This window comes from Mus musculus, chromosome 13 (genome assembly GCF_000001635.26).
Source record: "Mus musculus strain C57BL/6J chromosome 13, GRCm38.p6 C57BL/6J".
In the NCBI taxonomy this organism is placed as follows: domain Eukaryota; kingdom Metazoa; phylum Chordata; class Mammalia; order Rodentia; family Muridae; genus Mus; species Mus musculus.
In genome coordinates this window covers 93616891-93637971 of record NC_000079.6, presented here as the reverse complement: position 1 = coordinate 93637971, position 21081 = coordinate 93616891, and the positions used below count along the sequence as shown (strand labels likewise).

The 21081-nt window shown below is 44.6% G+C and overlaps 1 protein-coding gene across 1 annotated transcript; it reads left to right on the top strand.

Annotated features, from left to right (window-relative positions):
• Nucleotides 1-213: 213 nt before the first annotated feature.
• On the top strand, nucleotides 214-21081 carry Bhmt (betaine-homocysteine methyltransferase). The gene is made up of 8 exons (NM_016668.3): nucleotides 214-508; nucleotides 4604-4736; nucleotides 10607-10725; nucleotides 12484-12675; nucleotides 13011-13158; nucleotides 16396-16578; nucleotides 17662-17890; nucleotides 20310-21081. Exons 1-8 carry the CDS (start codon nucleotides 476-478, stop codon nucleotides 20494-20496), a joined length of 1224 nt encoding a protein of 407 aa, NP_057877.1. The 5' UTR covers nucleotides 214-475; the 3' UTR covers nucleotides 20497-21081.

Sequence of the window (21081 nt, the reverse complement as noted above, 5' to 3'; positions counted from 1 at the left end):
GTGCCAAGTTCTTGCCGGGCATCGCATCCTCATGCAATGATCTTGTATCTTCGCCTTTGTCAAATATTTGGTCACTGAGTGGAATTCTTGGGGGTATGGTCTGGCAGCTTAAGTGGGTCATGGATACCTGACCCCAGATCAAGGTCAGAGGCCTGCTATTGGACAAAGGTCAGTGTGCAGACGAGCTAGCAGCGACCTCAGTATTTTTTTCTTATCTTAACTTCGCGTTTCCACCCATCTAGGAGACCAATCTCGACTTCTCCTCCCACAGGCAGCTTCCCAGCTAGCCCCTGGCCTAATTCAAAGGCTGGTGGGCGTGTTCCCTGCCTGAGGCCATGTGTTGGACCTGGCCAAGGCTAGGGAACTCTAGCTGCTGTATAAAGAGACCAGCAGCGGCCCAGCAGCACAGACTTTGCTGGGAACAGCTACCCTCCAATCCGCAGCTGTGTTCAGCGCCACTCACTACACCGGAAAGATGGCACCAGTTGCTGGCAAGAAGGCCAAGAAGGTGAGTGTGCAGGGAGCCGGAGAGAGCTCTCAATACACCATCAGCTGGGTACCCCCAATGTCAGCAAGCGCAGAGAGGTGCTTGGAGCCTGGCTGTGGCCCAGCATCCTTCTAGTTGGCAGTGTTAGGTCAAAAGGGGCACTCAGAACTTTGAGTTCTGACTGGGGGTTTCTTCTAACAATAGTGTATTCTATATGGTCTCTGGCCCTCCTGCACTTCTGGCTCCACCTTGGACCTATCTGTGGAGTGACACAAGGCACAAGACAGCCACTTTGGATGTCAGGGTGCTCCCTTCAGCCCATCAGACTCAACCCTTCATGAGTGCAGCACCCCTAAAGACCAGAGAAATATCCCAGAGAAGCTGCTCATGGATCCAGGGGTGCAATTTCCCACAGTGGGAGTTGGCTCTGGCTGGTGGCTTGCCGGGTGCAGGAGGGGCAGGCAGCTGCAGAGCCGGCCCGATTGCCTTACGGTTTCAGAAACAAATAAGTAGAATGGTTTTAAGACGCTGAGGAAGGACTGTTCACAGAATTCTAAAAAAACAAAATGCCTGCTGGACCCAGGAGGTCAGTCCAAATCTGACCTTCTGTGTTAGGGGATGTAGGCATAGATGGGGATAATATACTTGGATCTGATATCAAACCCAGGCACACAAGACCTCAGGAGGTGGCTGGGAGACAGATGGAGCCAGGCTGACCATAACCCTCAGTTCTCCCCTGCTGGGGAACCACCTGAGTGTGCCCAGTTTGTAAAGGGACAAACACCAATTCAAAAAGACATCTATGGGAGGGGGAGGAAGAAAGCTAACCCTGTTAAAATGTAAACACCATGCCCCTGAGGGAGACTTCATGCCAGTGTGTGAGAAGGGTATGTGAGTCAAGTAAGGTTTCAATTACTGCCAGTCCATAGATTTACTAAATGATGTCCCCTGAAGACTACAAAGATGGCTTATCACACCACACACACACACACACACACCTCTTCTTTGATCCCATTTGTAAAACCATGGATTCTAATCCACTTCCCAAATTCAAGTTTACAAATGTCACCAGCCTCTCTACTAGGGGCTGATGGGGCATGGATGAAATCCCAGCACTCAGGAGAAAGAGGCAAGAGGTTCAGAGTTCAAGACCAGTCTAGGCTACACAGTGCTACAATGTCTGAAAACACAATACAGTGGGGGGAGGGGCAAGATGGGGGAATTTTTAGAGAATTATCAAGAACAGAATTGAGTGGCATAAGGGCACCTCCCCAATACCTCTGTTTCCATATAAATGTTAAAAAACGAGGGCTAGGCCGGGCGTAGTGGCGCACACCTTTAATCCTAGCACTTGGGAGGCAGAGACTGGTGGATTTCTGAGTTCAAGGCCAGCCTGGTCTACAAAGTGAGTTCCAGGACAGCCAGGGCTACACAGGGAAACCCTGTCTCGAAAAACAAACAAACAAACAAACAAAAACGAGGGCTACAGCTATACAGAGAAACCCTGTCTCAAAAAAACCAAAAAAAAAAAAAAAAATTAAAAAAACCTAGGGCTATAGTATGCATTTAAAAGATATGACAAGGACACTTATTAATTGCAAAATAAAATCTGGATAAAATAAAAAGAACAGCATCTGCAACATTTTGATATACATTCTGCTAGTTGTCCAGGCAAATATATGCTTTAAAAGAATAAGCTGATGTTAAATATGTTCTTTTAATAATTTACATACACACACACACAAAGCTTTTCATAGTGCATCCCACTGTTTAATTTAGAAACAAACAAAAAAAATTCTGAGATTTAGGGAATTAAAAGCTAGTAGAATCTAAGTGTATGCTGACATAATCACTTCACAACATGATTACCATGATAAGGAAACTACCCCTATTTCCAAAGATCAGATTCCTGGCTATGCTGTGTGCTAAAATATCGTGTACTAAACTTGAAATTGTGTTCAATGAGATACGTTAATTGCCACTGTGTCACTATTTGCACTGGAAGTGAGTCATAGCTATTTATAGGACTATTGTTTGTGTGACATATTTATATTATATATGATATATATCTATATATCCCCATCACATGCATATATTTATTAATTTATATACATATATATGTTTAATTTTAAATGTAGTATTTAGACACATTGTAATCATGATATATATTTGAATTTCAAAGTTCACATGAGCAATTCTGCATCTTTATAGTTGTTTATTAACTCACAGACTTCCAGGCTTAGCCATGGAGAGCGTACATCCTCATGTGATTTCCAGTTCCACACTAAAGATGTCAATGGGTTCTCTCTGAGCACTTGCAATCCTAACAGTGTGGGGTGGGGCTATGGAGGAGGAGAGTTAAAATGAAGGAGGCTCTACGGAGATACAGAGGGATTTTACTGCAAAAGCCTGCGGTCCCTCATGCTGTTTACATGGCCTGTGTTCTCTTCACAGTTCTAAAGATCCACCAGTTTGGCAAGCAAATAGGATGTCACAAACAAGCACATTCCAATGTATCCCCCAGAGTTATTCACTCTCCTTTGCAGAGCTGTCCCATCCTCCCCCACCTCTATTTGAAATCAAATCTAAAAGCCACTCAAGGATGAGAGAATCATTAGGACCTTGGATAAATTATGTAGAGACTCTGGGCTTTAATTTCCCATTTCTAAAATCAGAGAGAGAACTTGAAAATCAGGTATGTTTAATTTAAAGTTCATGATTCTTAGAAAACTGCAAAAACAGTTGTACTAGTAAATTACTTTCCATCCTATAAAAACCCCTTTCCAATTCACAATTCAAAATTCATCTCCCGCACCTGAGCACAGGGAAAATCGCTCCACAGCACTAAAATGGCGTAGCTATGGAGCACGGCCCGGAAATCATCTCGTGAATGCTATGCCTGCCTCTTCCCTGATCTTGGCTCGGGATACAGGGTGTATATTCTTACAAACTCCTGGGTGCATGACAGATCTGCCATGGCCAAGAGTGCCAAGAACAGACGCCCATAAGTGATTTGCCCACCTCTGATCTATCTGAATCAGGTGTCTCATGGCTTCTTAGTCTTCAAAATACCGTAAGCATTCTGTGCTACCGCAAACTCTGACAGTGTTAAACCCCCTCTAGGCTATTGATAGAGTAAGAATATCAGCTGTCGCCCTTTAAGAACGTGTGCCCCTCGTGTGACGCATCTCAGAGGAAGAGTGCTGGCCTAGAGTCAGAAAGATCCTGGGTTAAATGGCCAACACTTCTAAAAGAGGAAGAGGATGGGCTTTGTCAGATGTCAGAGTAGCTATAGGGACAATATAGTATGCATTTTATAAGGGACCGAAGGAAAGGAATCTAAGGGTCTCACCCCCTCAGATGATAAACAATTAAGGAGTTCCAAACCCTAACTGTCCTAATTTGCTCATTCACTGTATATGTGAGCTGAATTATTACAATATACAAATGGAAACTATGTGCTCTTTTTTTATTCCGCTCTCAAGCATGCTAGAAAAGTATTTTACCTCTGTGGTCTACCAGACAATAACTTACCCTGTGTACTGAAGACTCCCAGGCTCTGCACACACCCACAAACCAGCACATACACACGATCGTGCCAACTTCTAGTAGCTGAGCATTCTACCACAAACTAATGTATAAAATACATATGCACCTTCCTGACGTTGATGCAAAAACACAACACTTCAAAGGGACGAGGCAGTTTATTCGGGAGTCACTGAGTGATTAGGGCTCAGGAGCCAAATTCCATGTTCCTAGGTCATAGCAGTTTGATGATTACTATCAGACAGCATTCGTAGCCCTTTGGTTGGTTGGAAACTGAGGCTCTGTTGGAACATTCCAGAGGATTTAACCTAATGGTCACAAAGATGTACAGAGGAAGACTATGTGCCATTGGGGTTCAAATACATGCCAAGATTGGCTCTGGGTTTGCAACATTTCAACCTCTGCAGATCACTGAAGCTCTGATGAGCCAATCGGCCTCACAGAAGGTGGAAACTTTCACTCACACCAAGGGTGCTAAAGAAATTATACTTCTCAAGAATATACTTGCAAAATCATTAAAAATAGAACTTGACTTTGAAACTCCTTTCTCTCCCTCATCTGTAAATTCAGGGGATCTTAGAACGCTTAAATGCCGGAGAAGTTGTGATTGGAGATGGAGGATTTGTCTTTGCACTGGAAAAGAGGGGCTATGTAAAGGCTGGACCCTGGACCCCAGAAGCTGCCGTGGAGCATCCTGAGGCAGGTTGGTACACGCTCCATTCTAAACTATGATGATGTGTGCTATGTTGAACGAACTGTGAGAGCAAACCACAAGACAGATGCATACCTGCAATGTTTACCGTCCCTGGTATTGATCCTGGGCACTGCCAACCATCAGTACAGACTCACATGCTGTGAAGCATAATGGCTCTCTCTGCTTCTGTCAGTGACCCACCCACCACCCTGACTCCTGCCCTTCACTTTGGATGAGTCTAGAACTTGGATCACTGTATTTTTTCTCGGCCACTCTCCCCCTCACCAGTCTTCAGGGTTCATAGGGACAGTCCACTCAGCAGTTTGCTAATGCCTAAATCTCCCCAGGGACTTTTCCCTTTGCTGTGCCTCAGCTACCTGCCCTAGAATTTGCCATTACCAAGAGATGTCCTTCTACAGTGTGCAGACAGCAAGCCCCTTTGACACTCTCCTCCTGTCTTTCTGCTCCCTCTCTGTAATGCTCCTCCTCCTCCATCTCATCCAGACTCTCCATCTTTTGTTCTAGCCAGCTAAGTCTTTTTCCTCCATGTGTCTGCCCTTCTCTCATACACTTTATGATCCATGGTGTACCACATTCCATCTCTCCATTGTATATTTGACAGCTAGTCCAGTTCACTCTGCTGTAGCCCAGGCCTATTGCAGTCAGGAATTCTACCCGTTCTATACAAATCCTGTGTGCCTTATTCCTAAAACGCCAAACACGGGTGACCAGGAAGGAGCAAGCAGCACCTTCCAAGGAGGAGGTCTTTGCAGATTCTCAAGCGAGAGGGAAGCACTGCTCTTCAAAAGGGAGGATCTGGGACTGGAGAAATGGCTCTGTTGGCAAAGTGCTTTCTCCTCAAGCAGAAGGACCTGCATTCCACCCCCCTCCATACACACACTGGAGAGGCAGAGATGGGAGGATCCCTGGGGCGGGGCTTGCTGTCTAGACTGTCTAGCGGAATCAGTGAGCTTCAGGTTCAATGAGAGAACCTGTCTCAAAAACAACATAGAAGGTAAATGAGAAATACACTCAGTATCAAACTCTGGAGCACGCACACTCGTACGCACGCACGCATGCATTCATATACATAACAGAGGAACGGAAACCTCTTCAGCCCAGAGCATTCTGGGAGGGATCTGCCTTCTCAGAGTTCTTGGGTGAATCTACTTATATGCTTCACCCCTGTCTTGAGGTCCCATTTCTTTTCTTTTCTCTTCTCTTCTCTTCTCTTCTCTTCTCTTCTCTTCTCTTCTCTTCTCTTCTCTTCTCTTCTCTTCTCTTCTCTTCTTTCTTTCTTTCTTTCTTTTTTTTTTTTTAAGTTTTCCGAGACATGGTTTCTCTGTATAGCTCTGGCTGTCCTGGAACTCACTTTGTAGACAAAGCCGGCCTCGAACTCAGAAATCCGCCTGACTCTGCCTCCCGAGTGCTGGGATTAAAGGTGTACACTGTAGCTATCTTCAGACACTTTTTCTTCTTGCTCTGGCTCTGCTTGCTCAGACCCAAAGATTGATTTATTTATTATATGTAAGTACACTGTAGCTGTCTTCAGACACCCAATAAGAGGGCACCAGATCTCATTACATATGGTTGTAAGCCACCATGTGGGTGCTGGGATTTGAACTCAGGGCCTCTGGAAGAGCAGTCGGTGCTCTTAACCATTGAGCCATCTCTGCAGAACCCCAAATGTAAATATTCTTATCTGAGGCTAGTTCCTGAGTCCCGGTCCAAAGTCTGTTGATTTTACCCAACAGTAGATATAACATGGCCCCAATCGCACTCATCCATCTGAAAAACTGTCCCTATTAATGCTCTCCCCTTCAGAAGCAGCCACCACAGTTCACCATGGGTGAACATTTTAACTGTGTCACCTTGACAGCCTGTCAGGAGGTATCAGTGGGGAAGGGTGAGCACTCATTCCTGGCGTGGGAATGCTCACGATTCTGATCGTTATCATTATGATGTTGCTTTGAGCTGGTCTGGTGCATCAAGCATGCGTCCCGGCTTATGCTTCTGGGAGGTGCATGCTTTTCAAGAATGAATGGAAACTCCATGACACTGAGCCATTTGGTCTCATCTTTTCTGCCACAGACTGAAGTCCCATATGGCCTCTGGCTCTGCCAGCGCCCCCTCTGTCAGCCTCAGCTGACTCTGCGGGAGTCAGAAAAGACAGATCTGTAACACATCTTTCCTGGACCATTCTTACAGGATGGTGGCTTTTAGGGGGAGGTAAAAATAAATGAATATTTAAAACATTGATGTTGAGGGCTGGGGATGTAGTATTAGAATTCTTGCCTGACATCCAAGGGCCTGGGTCCAATCCTTCCCACTGTGCAAAAAGAAAAGAACAAAATACTCATGCTCCTAGTGGAGGGATGATTGGTGGCGTGCATATTTTATGCACATAAAACAGTGTGTCTACAGGTGATTTTTTTTTTTTTTTGTAAGTTTGACTGGGTGATAGCTAGAATTGACAGAGGCCCTGAAGAGCTTTCCTGCAGGCTAGACTTGATCTGAAACATTTCTTGTGAGCAGAGCAAGACCTGAATTTTCAGTGCTGGAGGGAGACTGAGAAAGGAAAGGATGCTGTTAGCCCCCACCACCCCACCCCCAGCCCTCACATGATGCCATGCAAACCACACAGGGATCAACTGTGGGCGAGGCTTTTAGAACCCTGAGGACTGCAGAAGGCTGCTTCTATTATTGTGTCTTTGCTGCATGTTACACAGTCCTCCCTCTGGGCCCTAAAGCAGACCCCCTTAATCAAATACATTGATGTTCCACCCAGCCCCCATACTGGGGATTGAACTAAGGGCCTCACACAGGCTAGGCTTGTGTTTTAGCACTAAGTTACTTCTTCAGCCCAAAAATAAGTTTTATTTATTTGCTTAGTTTTGAGATGGAGCTTAGGCTGGCCTGAAATTCTTTTTGTTTTTTTGTTTTTTGTTGTTTTTTTTTTGTTTGTTTGTTTGTTTTTTATAATACTGATTTTTTTTTAAAGATTTATTTATTTATTATATGTAAGTACACTGTAGCTGTCTTCAGACACTCCAGAAGAGGGAGTCAGATCACATTACAGATGATTGTGAGCCACCATGTGGTTGCTGGGATTTGAACTCTGGACCTTCAGAAGAGCAGTTGGGTGCTCTTACCCACTGAGCCATCTCACCAGCCCCCTTTTTTGTTCTCAACCTGGAGTCTTGACATCTTTGGGAGGTCAAACAACCCTTTCAGAGAGGTCCTCTGACACCATTGGAAAACAGGAATATTTACATTATGATTCATAAAAATAGCAACAAAAAAATTTATGGTTGGGGAGGTACCACATCATGAGGAACTGTATTAAAGGGCCGCAGCAATAGAAAGGTTGAAAACTGCAGAATGTGCTTCGAAATTTAAAAACTTGGATTTCTCAGCTGAGCAGTGGTGGCGCACGCCTTTAAGCCTAGCACTTGGGAGGTAAAGGCAGGTGGATTTCTGTGAGTTCTAGGCCAGAATAGTAAATTCTAGGACTGCATAGTAAGATCCGAGAGAGGGAGGGGGAGAGAGAGAGAATGAATTAGTTCAAAGTAAAGAGATCCCATCAGTTACTTTGGATCATTGCCCTGTAGGAAACTCCATGAAAACAGACTTTCTGTGTTGTAGAATGTATATGTGACACACACACACATCCTCTCCTCCCAGGATGTTTTCATGGTCTTCTGGAAATCCACCCATAGACCACCTTAGTGGACTTTCTGGTGATAAATGATGCCATCCTAGTGCCTGGGATCCCAGTCTGCACTCCTAACCATTCTAAGATTCCTCCCTACTACCCACAACTGCTCTGTGTGTGTTTGATAGACAGGAACTCCCCATGAGTTGTTTTCATTTAATTCCTGTGCTAATTAAAATGAGCTTTAAAGCTTAGATGTGTGTTTTAAGCTCCTTGCCTACTGAGAGCTAAAGTTTCCATGATTAAAATCATGAAAGGGCTGGTTCCAAGCTTAGGAAGCTATTTTCTAAAATACAGAAGCTTTTTTTTTTCCCTTGTTTGTCCATTCACTTAAAAACAGAAACACAGGTTTCCATCTGAGTTCCAGGCACTCCACAGAGGCACGGGTACAGCTCCAGCCTTAGCCTCTACGTTCGGTGTCCCAGCTGTTTCCCAGGTCTCTGACATAGCTGCCCTTGACTGGGTTTTATAGGCCCCTGACATTTCAGAATGCCCTGCAGAGCTCGGTAGGATTGCTGGTTCGTTCCTTTGCCTGGCTAATTCCCTTGACAAAACAAACAAAAAAAAAGTTTCTCATTTTATAAGATGAGTGTTCCCCATCTGTCTTAGCATGACAGTTCTCAGGAAGGCTGGAAACGAGAACCAACCAGGGAACCTTCAAAAGGACAAAAACAGAAGACAAAAAGTGATGCCTGAATCCTCCCCCTAACCCCCAAGCAAGCCAGAATATCTGTGGGGTTGACCCACCCTCAAATCCATCATTTTTAGAAAAGCATGCAGGGGACTTGATGAGCTGCATTGGGTCAGAGGCAACACTTTAGAGCCGAGTAGTGCTCTTTAAACTGAACACCAGTAACTATAAGGGAAACACATACTTCTTCTTCAGCCATGAACGTGTTTGCACTTGCCATTCATTCAGGGCTTATAGTGGGAGCAGTGGCAGAAGCTAGACCAGCAGCTGGGGCTCAGATATCACATGAAGGTGGCAAAGTGAACTCCCAACATGGGGAGAGTCCTTTTAAATCTCAAAACCGGCCCTCAGTGATACACTTCCTCCAACAAAGCCACACTTCTCAATCCTTCCTAAAATAGTTCCAACGACTGGAAGCCAAGTATTCAAACATGAATTGTGGGGGGCAGTCTCAGTCAAAGTGCCACAGGATTCTTTCTCAAAAGAACAAGCAAAAAGCACTAGGTTAGGAGAGGGAGTGATGGAAGAGTTGGGGGGGGCGGGGGGGGCAGTGAGCAGGATGTAAAGTGAATAAGCAAAAAAAAAAAAAAAATTAAATTAAATTAAAAACCAAGCAAAAGCCACTGGGTTAGTCCCAGCTACCACCTAAGATTCAGAGCACGAACTGTGGGTACCAGGCTAGTAGGCCATTTGTCCTCTGCTCTAAGGTCCTCTTTTCAACTGTATCGCCTACCACCTTTCCAACATCCCTTCAATGTCCCAGGTAGATTCCTGTCATTTCCCCAAATGCCAAACCTGATGCTACTTTGTGTTTGCTAAGGCTGTTCCACTGCGGGGACTGCTCTTCCTCGCCTCCACCCAGTGAGAACCTGGAATCCTTCAGCTTGCGGCCCAATGGCTTCTCTTCCCATTAGAGAGCAGCTCATGCAGAGCCCACCCACATGGCACTTTGGTCAGATATCCTTGGTGGGTCATGACATTTTCCAAGGACAAGACAACAGAAAGTTCCCCCTCCTGCTAGTACGTTCCAAGATGAGCAAACTAAACCAAGAACACAGGGAGCCTGAGAGGGGTGGGGAATGCAGCACCTTGAGCCCTCTCAGCTCTAATCATCCAGCTATCTGTCATGACAGCTTTGAGGAAGGTTCCAGGAGACCCAGATTTCCCTCTCCTTAGGCCCAGACATGCAAATGACAAGCAGCTGGACCAGCCATTTTGGTGTTTGTTAACCCCTAAGCCTCTTGAAAGTGTTGCAGGTTGGTGAATGGATGAGTGACATCATGACTTTGCAGGTTGGTGGATGGATGAGTGACATCATGGCTTTGCAGGTTGGTGGATGAGTGACATCATGACTTTGCAGGTTGGTGGATGGATGAGTGGCATCATGGCTTTTCAGGTTGGTGGATGGATGAGTGACATGGTTTTGCAGGTTGGTGGATGAGTGGCATCATGGCTTTGCTTGTGTGCTCTCAGTTCGTCAGCTTCATCGGGAGTTCCTCAGAGCTGGATCGAACGTCATGCAGACCTTCACTTTCTATGCAAGTGAAGACAAGCTGGAAAACAGAGGAAACTATGTGGCAGAGAAGATTTCTGTGAGTACCACCCACCCACCAAGGCCACTACTTGTGAAGGGCATCACAGACACTCCACCACCCAAGTTCCCACAGAGGAAAGCTGGAGCTTTGTTCTTTTTTTTTTTTTTTTTTTTTGGTTTTTCGAGACAGGGTTTCTCTGTGCAGCCCTGGCTGTCCTGGAACTCACTCTGTAGACCAGGCTGGCCTCGAACTCAGAAATCTGCCTGCCTCTGCCTCCCAAGTGCTAGGATTAAAGGCGTGCACCACCATGCCCGGCGAACTTTGTTCTTTTACCACAATAAGACACATGTGACTCAGGTTTGTGCTGCACTCTTTAAAATTAACAGGAAGGCATTGGTGAAGCAGATTAAATCGACAATGAGTCCTGTCTGCTCTTACACTGCTAAGCAAAGTGGCATCTTTACAAGTTCATACATCTCCCTACGTTTCTGAGACAAGTTCTTAGTATGCTGCCTGGCTGACCTGGAACTCACTAAAATCTGCTTGCCTCTGCCTCCCAAGTGCTGTCATTAAAGGCATGCAGAGTACAGGGGCAGCAAGCTGAGCTGCAGTTGCTCCTACCATTGCCAAATCACTCGCCCATCAAGGCTGAGATCTGTCATATTTAAAATGAATTGGGAGATCTAAATTCCAAGTCTAAAGGACCTGTGGTGATGGGTGTGCTTGGTTTTTTTTGTTTGTTTGTTTGGTTGGTTGGTTATTTGGGGGTGATAGTGGGTTTGTTTTGCTTTGTTTTTTAAGGATAAGGGGGGAGGATTTTTGGTTGTCTGCAATGTGAAGGGTAGAGCCCAGTACCTCATCCATGCTAAGCAAGAGCCCTCCCCCACAAGCTACACCCCAGACCAGGCAGGCTTGTTGGCCCACTGTGTGCTCCTAGCCACTCAAGAGACTGAGGTAAGAGAATCCTTGAGCCCAGGAGTTAAGGCACAGGATGAGACTCTGTCTCAGCACAAAGACAAGCTGGCCTGGCTTGTGCATGCTGCGATCTCAGCACTTGGGAGGTGAAGGCAGGAGAATCAGGAGTTCAAGTACAGCCTGGGCTGAATGAGACTCCATTTCAAAAAATAAAACAAACAGAAATGTCATTGTCCAGGACACCTCAATCTTAAATGTCTAAATGATTACCGGGCAGGTATTTATTATGGGAGCAAAGCACTGTAGTCATAAATTTGGTCATCATCCTAATTGAATTTTAGTCATATTAATCATAAAAGCTATTATCCATTGTCACCACAATTATTTGCTAAGTACTGATCTAAGTGCAGGTTGGTATTAGAAAATTCCAGCCGGGCGTGGTGGCGCATGCCTTTAATCCCAGCACTTGGGAGGCAGAGGCAGGTGAATATCTGAGTCCGAGGCCAGCCTGGTCTACAGAGTGAGTTCCAGGACAGCCAGGGCTACACAGAGAAACCCTGTCTCGAAAAACCAAAAAAAAAAAAAAAAAAAAAAAAAAAAAAAAGAAAAGAAAATTCCAGATTAGTTCGTTTTGTGTAGAAACCATTGTCCTCTCACAGACTGTTGACGATGTGCTGCTGTCTAGATATTACTCCTGCACCTACTGCTGTTATCATGGTAGGAGTGTAGCTTTGCAGACTGCTAGACTCGGTCAACCATTGATCTACATAACCCTTGCTTCCTGGGGGGGAAAAAAAAACAATGACACTAAAAATAAAACTGAGAGGTGGGCGTGTATGTAATATATTTTTCCAATTTCACCTGTAAATTTAGACGTGTCCCCCTACTTACCCACTTTAGGGGCAGAAAGTCAACGAAGCTGCTTGTGACATTGCACGGCAAGTGGCTGATGAAGGAGACGCTTTGGTTGCAGGAGGCGTGAGCCAGACGCCTTCATACCTTAGCTGCAAGAGTGAGGTAGAAGTGAAAAAGATATTTCGCCAACAGCTAGAGGTGTTCATGAAGAAGAACGTGGACTTCCTCATTGCAGAGGTGAGCAAGGGAAATCCATTCAGAAAGAAAGAAACCTTCCTTACTCTCAGGAGGCCAGAACAGGATGCAGTTCAAACCTCAACAAGGAGCGACAATATCTACTTAACTTTCCAGATCTTTTTCCATCTAAGACCTCTGCAGCCTCTGACTCAGTTCACCTAACACAGCAGCTTTCAAATCGTTTGTCTTCTAGTCACACTAAGAAACTCTCTCTTCCTTCTATTCTGGGTCAAAAATGCTTACTACTAGACAGTTCCTCAAATAATAATCGGATGGTATTCCTATTGTTTTGTGGGAAACATGATTAAAGGTGTTCTGCCCTTCACTGGTTTCAGTATTTTGAACATGTTGAAGAAGCCGTGTGGGCAGTGGAAGCCTTAAAAGCATCTGGTAAGCCCGTAGCAGCTACCATGTGCATTGGGCCCGAGGGAGATCTGCATGGCGTGCCCCCTGGAGAGTGTGCCGTGCGTCTGGTGAAAGCAGGTAAGATAGATTTCCATCAGGCTGCCACTGGTGAAATGTTTAATATAACATGAAGGAAACACACTGTTCATGTGTGCAAATGGGAGGGTGTGTATGGCATTTGTGTGCACACGTGGCGGTCTCCCTCTAGCTCTTCACCTTACTTCTTAGGACAGGGTCGCTCACTGAGCCTAGAGCTCACTGATTACCTAGGCTGGCCTCCCCTCTGAGCTCCCAGAATCCACTTCTCTGTCTTGACCGCATAGCACCAGGGCTATCGGTGTGTGCTGCCAGGCCCAGTCCTTGTGTGGGTGTTGGGGATCTGAACTTAGGACCCACTTAGCCATCTCTCCATAAATCTATCTTTTTAAGGGACAGTAAGATGTCATTCTTGAATCCCCAAGCCACATATTCACAGCAGCCCTGTGAAAAGGGTAGTCAGACATGCTGGAGAGTTAATGTTTAGAAACAAGAAGAATGTTTGGGAAAGACAACAAAAATGTTAGGAGAAGCTGTGTTTTACTTAAACATGACTCAAGTCAAGGCTCTTTAAACATTAATAACTTCAGAGGTAGTTGTCTCCTTTCCAAAGTTTTCCTTTTCTCATAGGCTAGTTTGCTTTGCTTCATGTAATTGGTATAATAAATCAAAAGAAACTTTGATATGAAATACTGACCACCTAATATATCTTTTTATCCAATTTCTGTTCCTAACATTGGGTTTCATTTCAATTAGGGGAAAGTCACAGGCTGTTTTCTAAACTGTCGCATTTTAAATCCAAGTTATAACTCAGTGTCAGGGGGAGAGGGAACACACTCAGTGAACTAAAGACACATTGGTGATTTGTTTAATTTATGGTTCTTAGCCACCTCTTGATTTTTTTCATTAAAAAAAATCTGTTTCATACTTGCCATTAACAGTAACAAATATTTGTATTTAGGAAGAAAATTGTATAATCCTAATTTTTATGGGAACTATAAAATGAGAGGTGATAAGTTAGCTGTCTTCAAGATCAGCGGGGACTTTATCGTTTGCTGTGTATCTGGGAGGTGGGCTGGGCCTGCCGGTAGCCCTTTCCCATCATTTTGCTGGCCTTTTGTATCCTGTGCTCCAATTATAGGTAGCCTCATTTACATCATTTATCTGTTTCCACTCCCCCTCACTAGACTAACATGCATGAAGGTGATGATTAGGTCTGCTTGGCTCAGCCCTGAGCTTTCTGTGTGGGGCAGTGCCTAGCGCATCACAGATCTTTAACAACACCTATCTAATAAACCCAGTCCCTCTTCCAATGCTGAGCTCGAATTCTACCTCCATGAATCTGATGGGAGCATCTCTAGCCCCTAAAACACATCACTTTCTAATTACACTCCTCACTTAAAATGTCTTTTTCTATCTGTGAAAATGTCAGTAGGTCAGATGTATTTAGATGACGCCACACTAAACTTACTTGTGCACGGATCTCCACTGTAGGCTTCTCAGAGTCTTTAGCATGTCATTGTATCTTGTTATACAAGAAGGAGATATGATGAATAGCCGCTACCTAACATAGTCCACCATAAAACTGTATGTTCATGGGCCAAATCTTGGCAAGCCCTGAGCTAAAATATAAAGTGTGTGATGCCAGAGAGCAAATTCTATTTACATGTCCTCTTACAAGGAACCCTACATCTATCAAGTATCTAATAAATAGCCAATATATAATTATCAATCAGTATAACTAAAATTAAAGAAAGAGAAACTACGGGTACTCCACACTCAAGATCAAAGTCAAAAGGTCAAGATTCAGATGAGAATGGGTGTGGTCCACCCCTGTAACCCGTGTCCTAGGAAGGCTGAAGCAGGGGGATTGATTACAGTTTGAGATCAGCCTGGGCTACAGGGTGAGACTCAATCCCACAAAAACTCCAAGTGAAGATGTTAGGTGAGCAGAGGTAGGATTTCTCTCACAGAACCTGAAAGCTAACTGTTAGGTTAGGCAGGATGGCCAGCAAGCTGCTGGGATTGGCCTGGCTCCATCACCCCACGACAGACACCCAGTGCTGTGCTCACAGGCTTGCAAGGTGATGCCAGCAGGTTGGCGCTGGGGATTTGAACTCAGATCCTCTGATTTTCACAGCTCACTGAGCCAGCTTCCCCAACCCTTTACTGAAAGTTCTTAAGTTCAAAAAGAAGAAAGGGAAGCACTGTTTGGGAATCCCTCTCATTTTAAGAGGGCAGAACTGTTAGCAGCACCATGTCTCTCTCTTAAAATCTACTGGATGACAACATTTCCAAAGCCATATCTAATGACGGTCACGTCACAGTTGGGTATCCTGGCTCCAGACATAGTTAAGGACAGAATGACAACAAACATCTTTTTTAAAAATGAGACATCTAAAACATATTTTGTCTCATTAACTCAACATCACAACAACAGATTTCAGAAGAACACATTAGGGTGCCAGCTCTGTTCTGCTTCTGGTCTGGGAGGCTGACGTGCCAATGAGCATTTTGTTTGATAGGTGTTAAAAAGATTAGTCACTTCAAGTTAAAGGAGTTTTTTGAGACCTTTTTTTTTTTTTTTCCAAACCACTAATCCTTGTCACAAAATTCCTTTTTGATAACAGATTTAAAAAAAAAAAAAACTTTCCTTAAGTGACTTTCTGTTTTTGGGTTTTTTGTTTTTTTGTTTGTTTGTTTGTTTGTTTGTTTTTGTTGTTTGTTTATTTGGTTTTTGGTTTTTGGGTTTTTTTGGTTTTTCGAGACAGGGTTTCTCTGTGTAGCCTTGGCTGGGCCCAAAGGGTCTTTGTGAACTTACTGAACATGCCTGGTGAGAGGGCGCATTTATTCTGGCCTGGATAACCAGTATAACGCTAAACACAGGTGCAATCTGGTAGCTGGGAGCATTGAAAAATCACCGTGCTTGCCACATAATGTCACACAATGAAAAACCAACTGCTGAAACTTAAGGGAGAGAGAAAAAAAACAAAAACAAAAACAAAACAAACCTCTAATAATGATTTAAAAAAATAAAAAAGACAGAGAACCCAATGCCCTTAAGTGACACTTCAATTTTATCAAACTCTTCTGAGCACTTTTCTCAGAAAACATTTCCGGGCTGCTCTGGACTGTTCTTCCTCGCAGGTGACAGAGGTTCTCTGACGGCCAAACGCTGTCCTTCAATTCTTGCTGAGTGCAAGCTTCTGATGGTGAAGGGAGCATGGAACCTGCCAGAATCTGGTGTCTCCCCACACTAACGCGCCCCCTCACTTCCAGGCGCCTCCATTGTCGGCGTGAACTGCCACTTCGACCCCAGCGTCAGCTTACAGACTGTGAAGCTCATGAAGGAGGGTTTGGAGGCTGCGCGGTTGAAAGCTTACCTGATGAGCCAGCCCCTGGCCTACCATACCCCTGACTGTGGCAAACAGGGATTTATTGATCTCCCAGAATTCCCCTTTGGTAAGACAGACGTTTTTATAAATTATCTCTATCTTTGCTTGAAAAATTTCAAATGAATTTATATAGCCAGAGAGCCTTTATCGCAGGAGAGAAATCACTGTCATCTCTTGCTCCCGAGTTTCTGTCCCTAAAGTCAAAACTCCCTTTATTAGGCAGTGGAAGGACAAACAGAACCACTAAGGGGAACCACAACAACCATGAACTTAAGTGTGGAACCAGAGGGGACAACCAGAGAGTCGTGCCTTAGAGGTGACAAAAAGCTGCCCTCTGTGGTGGGTGCACTGCAGAGAGCTCTTCCTGGTCCTGCCTCTGTGGCTGAAGTGTGTGACCTTATTTGTTTATTTTTTAAATCACAAACATAAGATTAAATTATTTCCAAAGCCCCACTCCCTCTTAAGAATTTTTATGTTGTGTGTGTGTGTGTGTACACACACATTGCATGTTTATGTGTATTCGTATATTTACATGCAGAGGCCAGAGGAGGGCATCAAATATCCTGCTCTCTCACTTTCTACCTTTCTTTCTTTTTCTTTTCTTTTTTTTTTTTTTATAGCTTCTAGGAAGAAGCTTGTTTGTTTGTTTGGTTTTTGTTTTTGTTTTTGTTTTTTTTCGAGACAGGGTTTCTCTGTATCACACTGGCTGTCCTAGAACTCACTCTGTAGACCAGGCTGGCCTCGAACTCAGAAATCTGCTTGCCTCTGCCTCCCGAGTGCTGGGATTAAAGGTGTGCGCCACCACGCCCGACTTTCTACCTTTCTTAAAGATTTATTTTTAATTTTGTATGTGTGTGCATATGTGTGTGTGTGTGTGCATGCACATGTGTGTCTGTGTATGCATGCACAGTCCAGATCTGAAGCTGAAGCTATAGACCGTTATTTGTGAGCTGCCCAGCATGGTCCCGACACAAGTCCTCATGCCTGAGCAGCAAGTGATCATATTCACTAAGCTATCTCTCCAGCCCTTTGTTGTTTTTTGATTGTCTGTTTGTTTGATATATATATATATATATATATATATATATATATATATATATATATATATATATATATATATAAAACTCAGACATAATATTGTTTATTCCAGGATTGGAACCCCGAGTTGCCACTAGATGGGATATTCAAAAATATGCCAGAGAGGCCTACAACCTGGGGGTTAGGTACATTGGCGGCTGCTGCGGATTTGAGCCCTACCACATCAGGGCGATTGCAGAGGAGTTGGCCCCAGAAAGGGGATTTTTGCCACCGGCTTCAGAAAAACATGGCAGCTGGGGAAGTGGTTTGGACATGCACACCAAACCCTGGATCAGAGCAAGGTCAGTACAGTACCTCCCCACTCCCACTGCTTCCCCGATGTCCAAGTGAAGCCACGAAAGGTCCCTTGCCACTTCCCGTGTAAAGAGAATGGTCTAACTCCTCCACAGTTTCTCCCTGAGCTGCTTTTAAAGCATCTTCCCAGACGGCTTATGGAGAAGGTTAAGATATATTGCAATTAAATAGTATGCAAATGTGAGTCTGTGTTCCAAGAAGGCACAGTCCACGAGGTGTCCACTCATGCTGACTTTTAAAGAGTGGTGGTACATACCTTGAATCTCAACACTGGGGAAGTAGGGTAGGCGAATCTCTGAGTTCAAGGCCAGTCTGGTCTACAGAGTGAGTTCCAGGACAGCCAGGGCTACACAGAGAAGCCCTGCTTCAAAAAAGTAAAAATAAATAAATAAAAGAGTTGAGTATAACTCAGGCCTGGGGCAGTTCGGTAGGAAAGAGGTTTTATGATACATATCAAAGCTTGAGAAATAATCTCCCGGCAGCATTTTAAAAATCAAAAATAGAGTATAGCTTGGCATTAATAATTTATATTAGTGCTAAGTGTTTTTGTGTCACAATTTTCAGAGCTGGGAATGAGGTTTTTGGTATGACAGGCAAGATCTCTCCTCATAGCTCACACTCCACTGGGGGAGAATACGTCTGGTACTGGGCTAGACACCAACAACTAGGAACCTCTGATTTCTGACTCCGAGAGTCTCACAGGGACAAATGGCTCAGAAAATCAATGCTTAGCATGATGTTCCACACTTGTAATCCCAGCACTTCGGGCGTGGGAAGGAGGAAGCAGGGAGTCCAAGGCCAGCCTCGACTACATAGCAAGTTTGAGTCCAGCAGGGTCTACCTGGGACACAGACACTGAATAAAAAGGGAAAAGCAACAAGAGGAAGATAAAGTCATTATACGACACCGTGACAGCTTGTGAGAAGTGAAGAAATGACTCTCTGCCAACCAAGACAACATCTTAGGGGCGCTTGAAAGCTCGATTTAGAAGGCTAAATAGGATCCCACCAGGTAGAAAAGGAGGATGGAGGGGCTGGTGAGATGGCTCAGCGGTTAAGAGCATTGATTGCTCTTCCGCAGGTCCCGAGTTCAAATCCCAGCAACCACATGGTGGCTCACAACCATCTATAATGAGATCTGAGACCCTCTTCTGGGGTGTCTGAAGACAGCTACAGTGTACTTACATATAAATAAATAAATCTTTAAAAAAAAAAAAAGAAAAGGAAGATGGGTGCCCTAGTCCCCAAAGAGTTAACCTAAAGACAGAGAAATAGACAAGGAAATTCAGATGGCATGGTAAAGTTCAAGTACAGAGCTAACAGTCTATGGCAGCAAGAGGCAGAAGGGGAAGCTGCTGCAGCCAGAGCTGAGGTCTGAAGGATGGGTTACATTGCCAGACAAAAGATCAGCCTCTGATGGGAGGCACTAAGAGGTGGGAGGAGGGAGGGAGGGTTATAAGTCTAAGAGTGGAGACAGTTTCATAGAAAGCAGACTCCAGGACTAACAGGGGTTGGTCCATCATCAGTGTGCTCACTGGTGTGTGACCTCATTCCCAAGGTGATGGGGAGCCTAGGGCAAGGTGAGTGTTTCAGGAGTCTAGCAGATGTAAGAAGCCAATGTAGATGCTTTCTAGATGGGCTACCCGATGAGGCCTGAAGCAGGAGGAGACAGTGACAGTATAACAAAGGCAGATGGAGGCAGTGCCCAGCCATGGGGGCCAACTTGTCTCCAGACAAGTTCAGATGTGGCTGCAGAGAGAGCTGCAGAAGAGCAGAGGGGTGGGTATGATCAATGGATGTCACGCACATGTGAGAGCGCCATAGAGAACACACATACACACACACACACACACACACATACATACCACACATACGTAGAGGTGAGAGCACCACAGCAAACACACACACACATATGAGAGTGCCACAGCGAACACACACACATACATACATGAAAGCACCATCGTGAAGCACATGATTCCCACAATTAATACATTCTAATACAAGTTCTCTGTGTAGCCCTGGCTGTCCTGGAGCGCACTCTGTAGACCAGGCTAGTCTCAAACTCACAGATCTCTGCCTGCCCCTGCCTCCCAAGGGCTGGGATTAAAAGTGTGCACCACCACCACCCAGCTAATACGAGATTTTAAAATGTGGCCAGGACACAGGACAGAAAGGTAGTATATATTGGATAGAAGATATCCTGATTCTAAATTTTTGGCTTTTAATCTCTACGCTAGGGTTCAAAAGAGACCTAAAGGTCTAAGTGGTGGAATGCCTCAGTCTGGATTAGAAAACACATATTCATAGCCAGACTTCCAGAGACTGATAAAGGCTCTGAGGGTATTCTAGAGATCCTGTGTGTGCTGTGGGTGTATCATGGATCCTGATATGTGTTTGGTTTCCACAGGGCCAGAAAGGAATACTGGCAGAATCTGCGAATAGCTTCCGGCAGGCCGTACAACCCTTCCATGTCCCGGCCAGATGCTTGGGGCGTGACTAAGGGAGCAGCCGAGCTGATGCAGCAGAAGGAGGCCACTACTGAGCAGCAGCTGAGAGAGCTCTTTGAAAAACAAAAATTCAAGTCTGCACAGTAGCCACAGGCAACAGTTTGGGGTAAATCCCTCCATGCCTGGGCCTCAATGTGTGCCCGGAAGGAAAAGATGGCTGAAAGTCAGTGTTTGTGTTAATACCAGCCTACACCTATGATTGGTGCTAGTTAGACAAAATGGAATCACAAATAATAGCATTTTACAGTTACAAAACTATGTTTTAGAAATTTACTTAGAAGCAAAGAAAGGAAAAGTCCACGGTAAATCCTGAATAAATTTTCTAAGTACCTGCCGTGTAACAAACAGTCATACAGAAGTCACTGCGGCAAAGAGAAAGTCACCTAGGTGTGAGTCCCATTTCAGGCAGGAGTGTAGGACACAAACCACCATAAATGTCATAGTAACTTCAGGGACCATATCATAAAGGACATAGCAACCAACTTTATCTAAGGTGCTGCTGGCAGTGGATCCTAAGATCTTTTGAGCATGACCCTTAGAGAGAAACATCGAATGCACCAGCCCTGTAAAACTTAACATATAACCACAAAGAAGAAACAATGGACTGCTATTCTGTCTGCTTCTATTCCATTTCATTAATAAAAATGTGCTGGTTGAAAACCTTCAAGACAA

Bases quoted from the DNA above. Each gene is read 5' to 3' on its own strand.
- Bhmt (NM_016668.3), top strand. From the start codon at position 476: ATGGCACCAGTTGCTGGCAAGAAGGCCAAGAAG. The intron at 12,676-13,010 runs GTGAGCAAGGGA...CACTGGTTTCAG, and splicing joins TGGACTTCCTCATTGCAGAG to TATTTTGAACATGTTGAAGA. The intron at 13,159-16,395 runs GTAAGATAGATT...CCTCACTTCCAG, and splicing joins CGTGCGTCTGGTGAAAGCAG to GCGCCTCCATTGTCGGCGTG.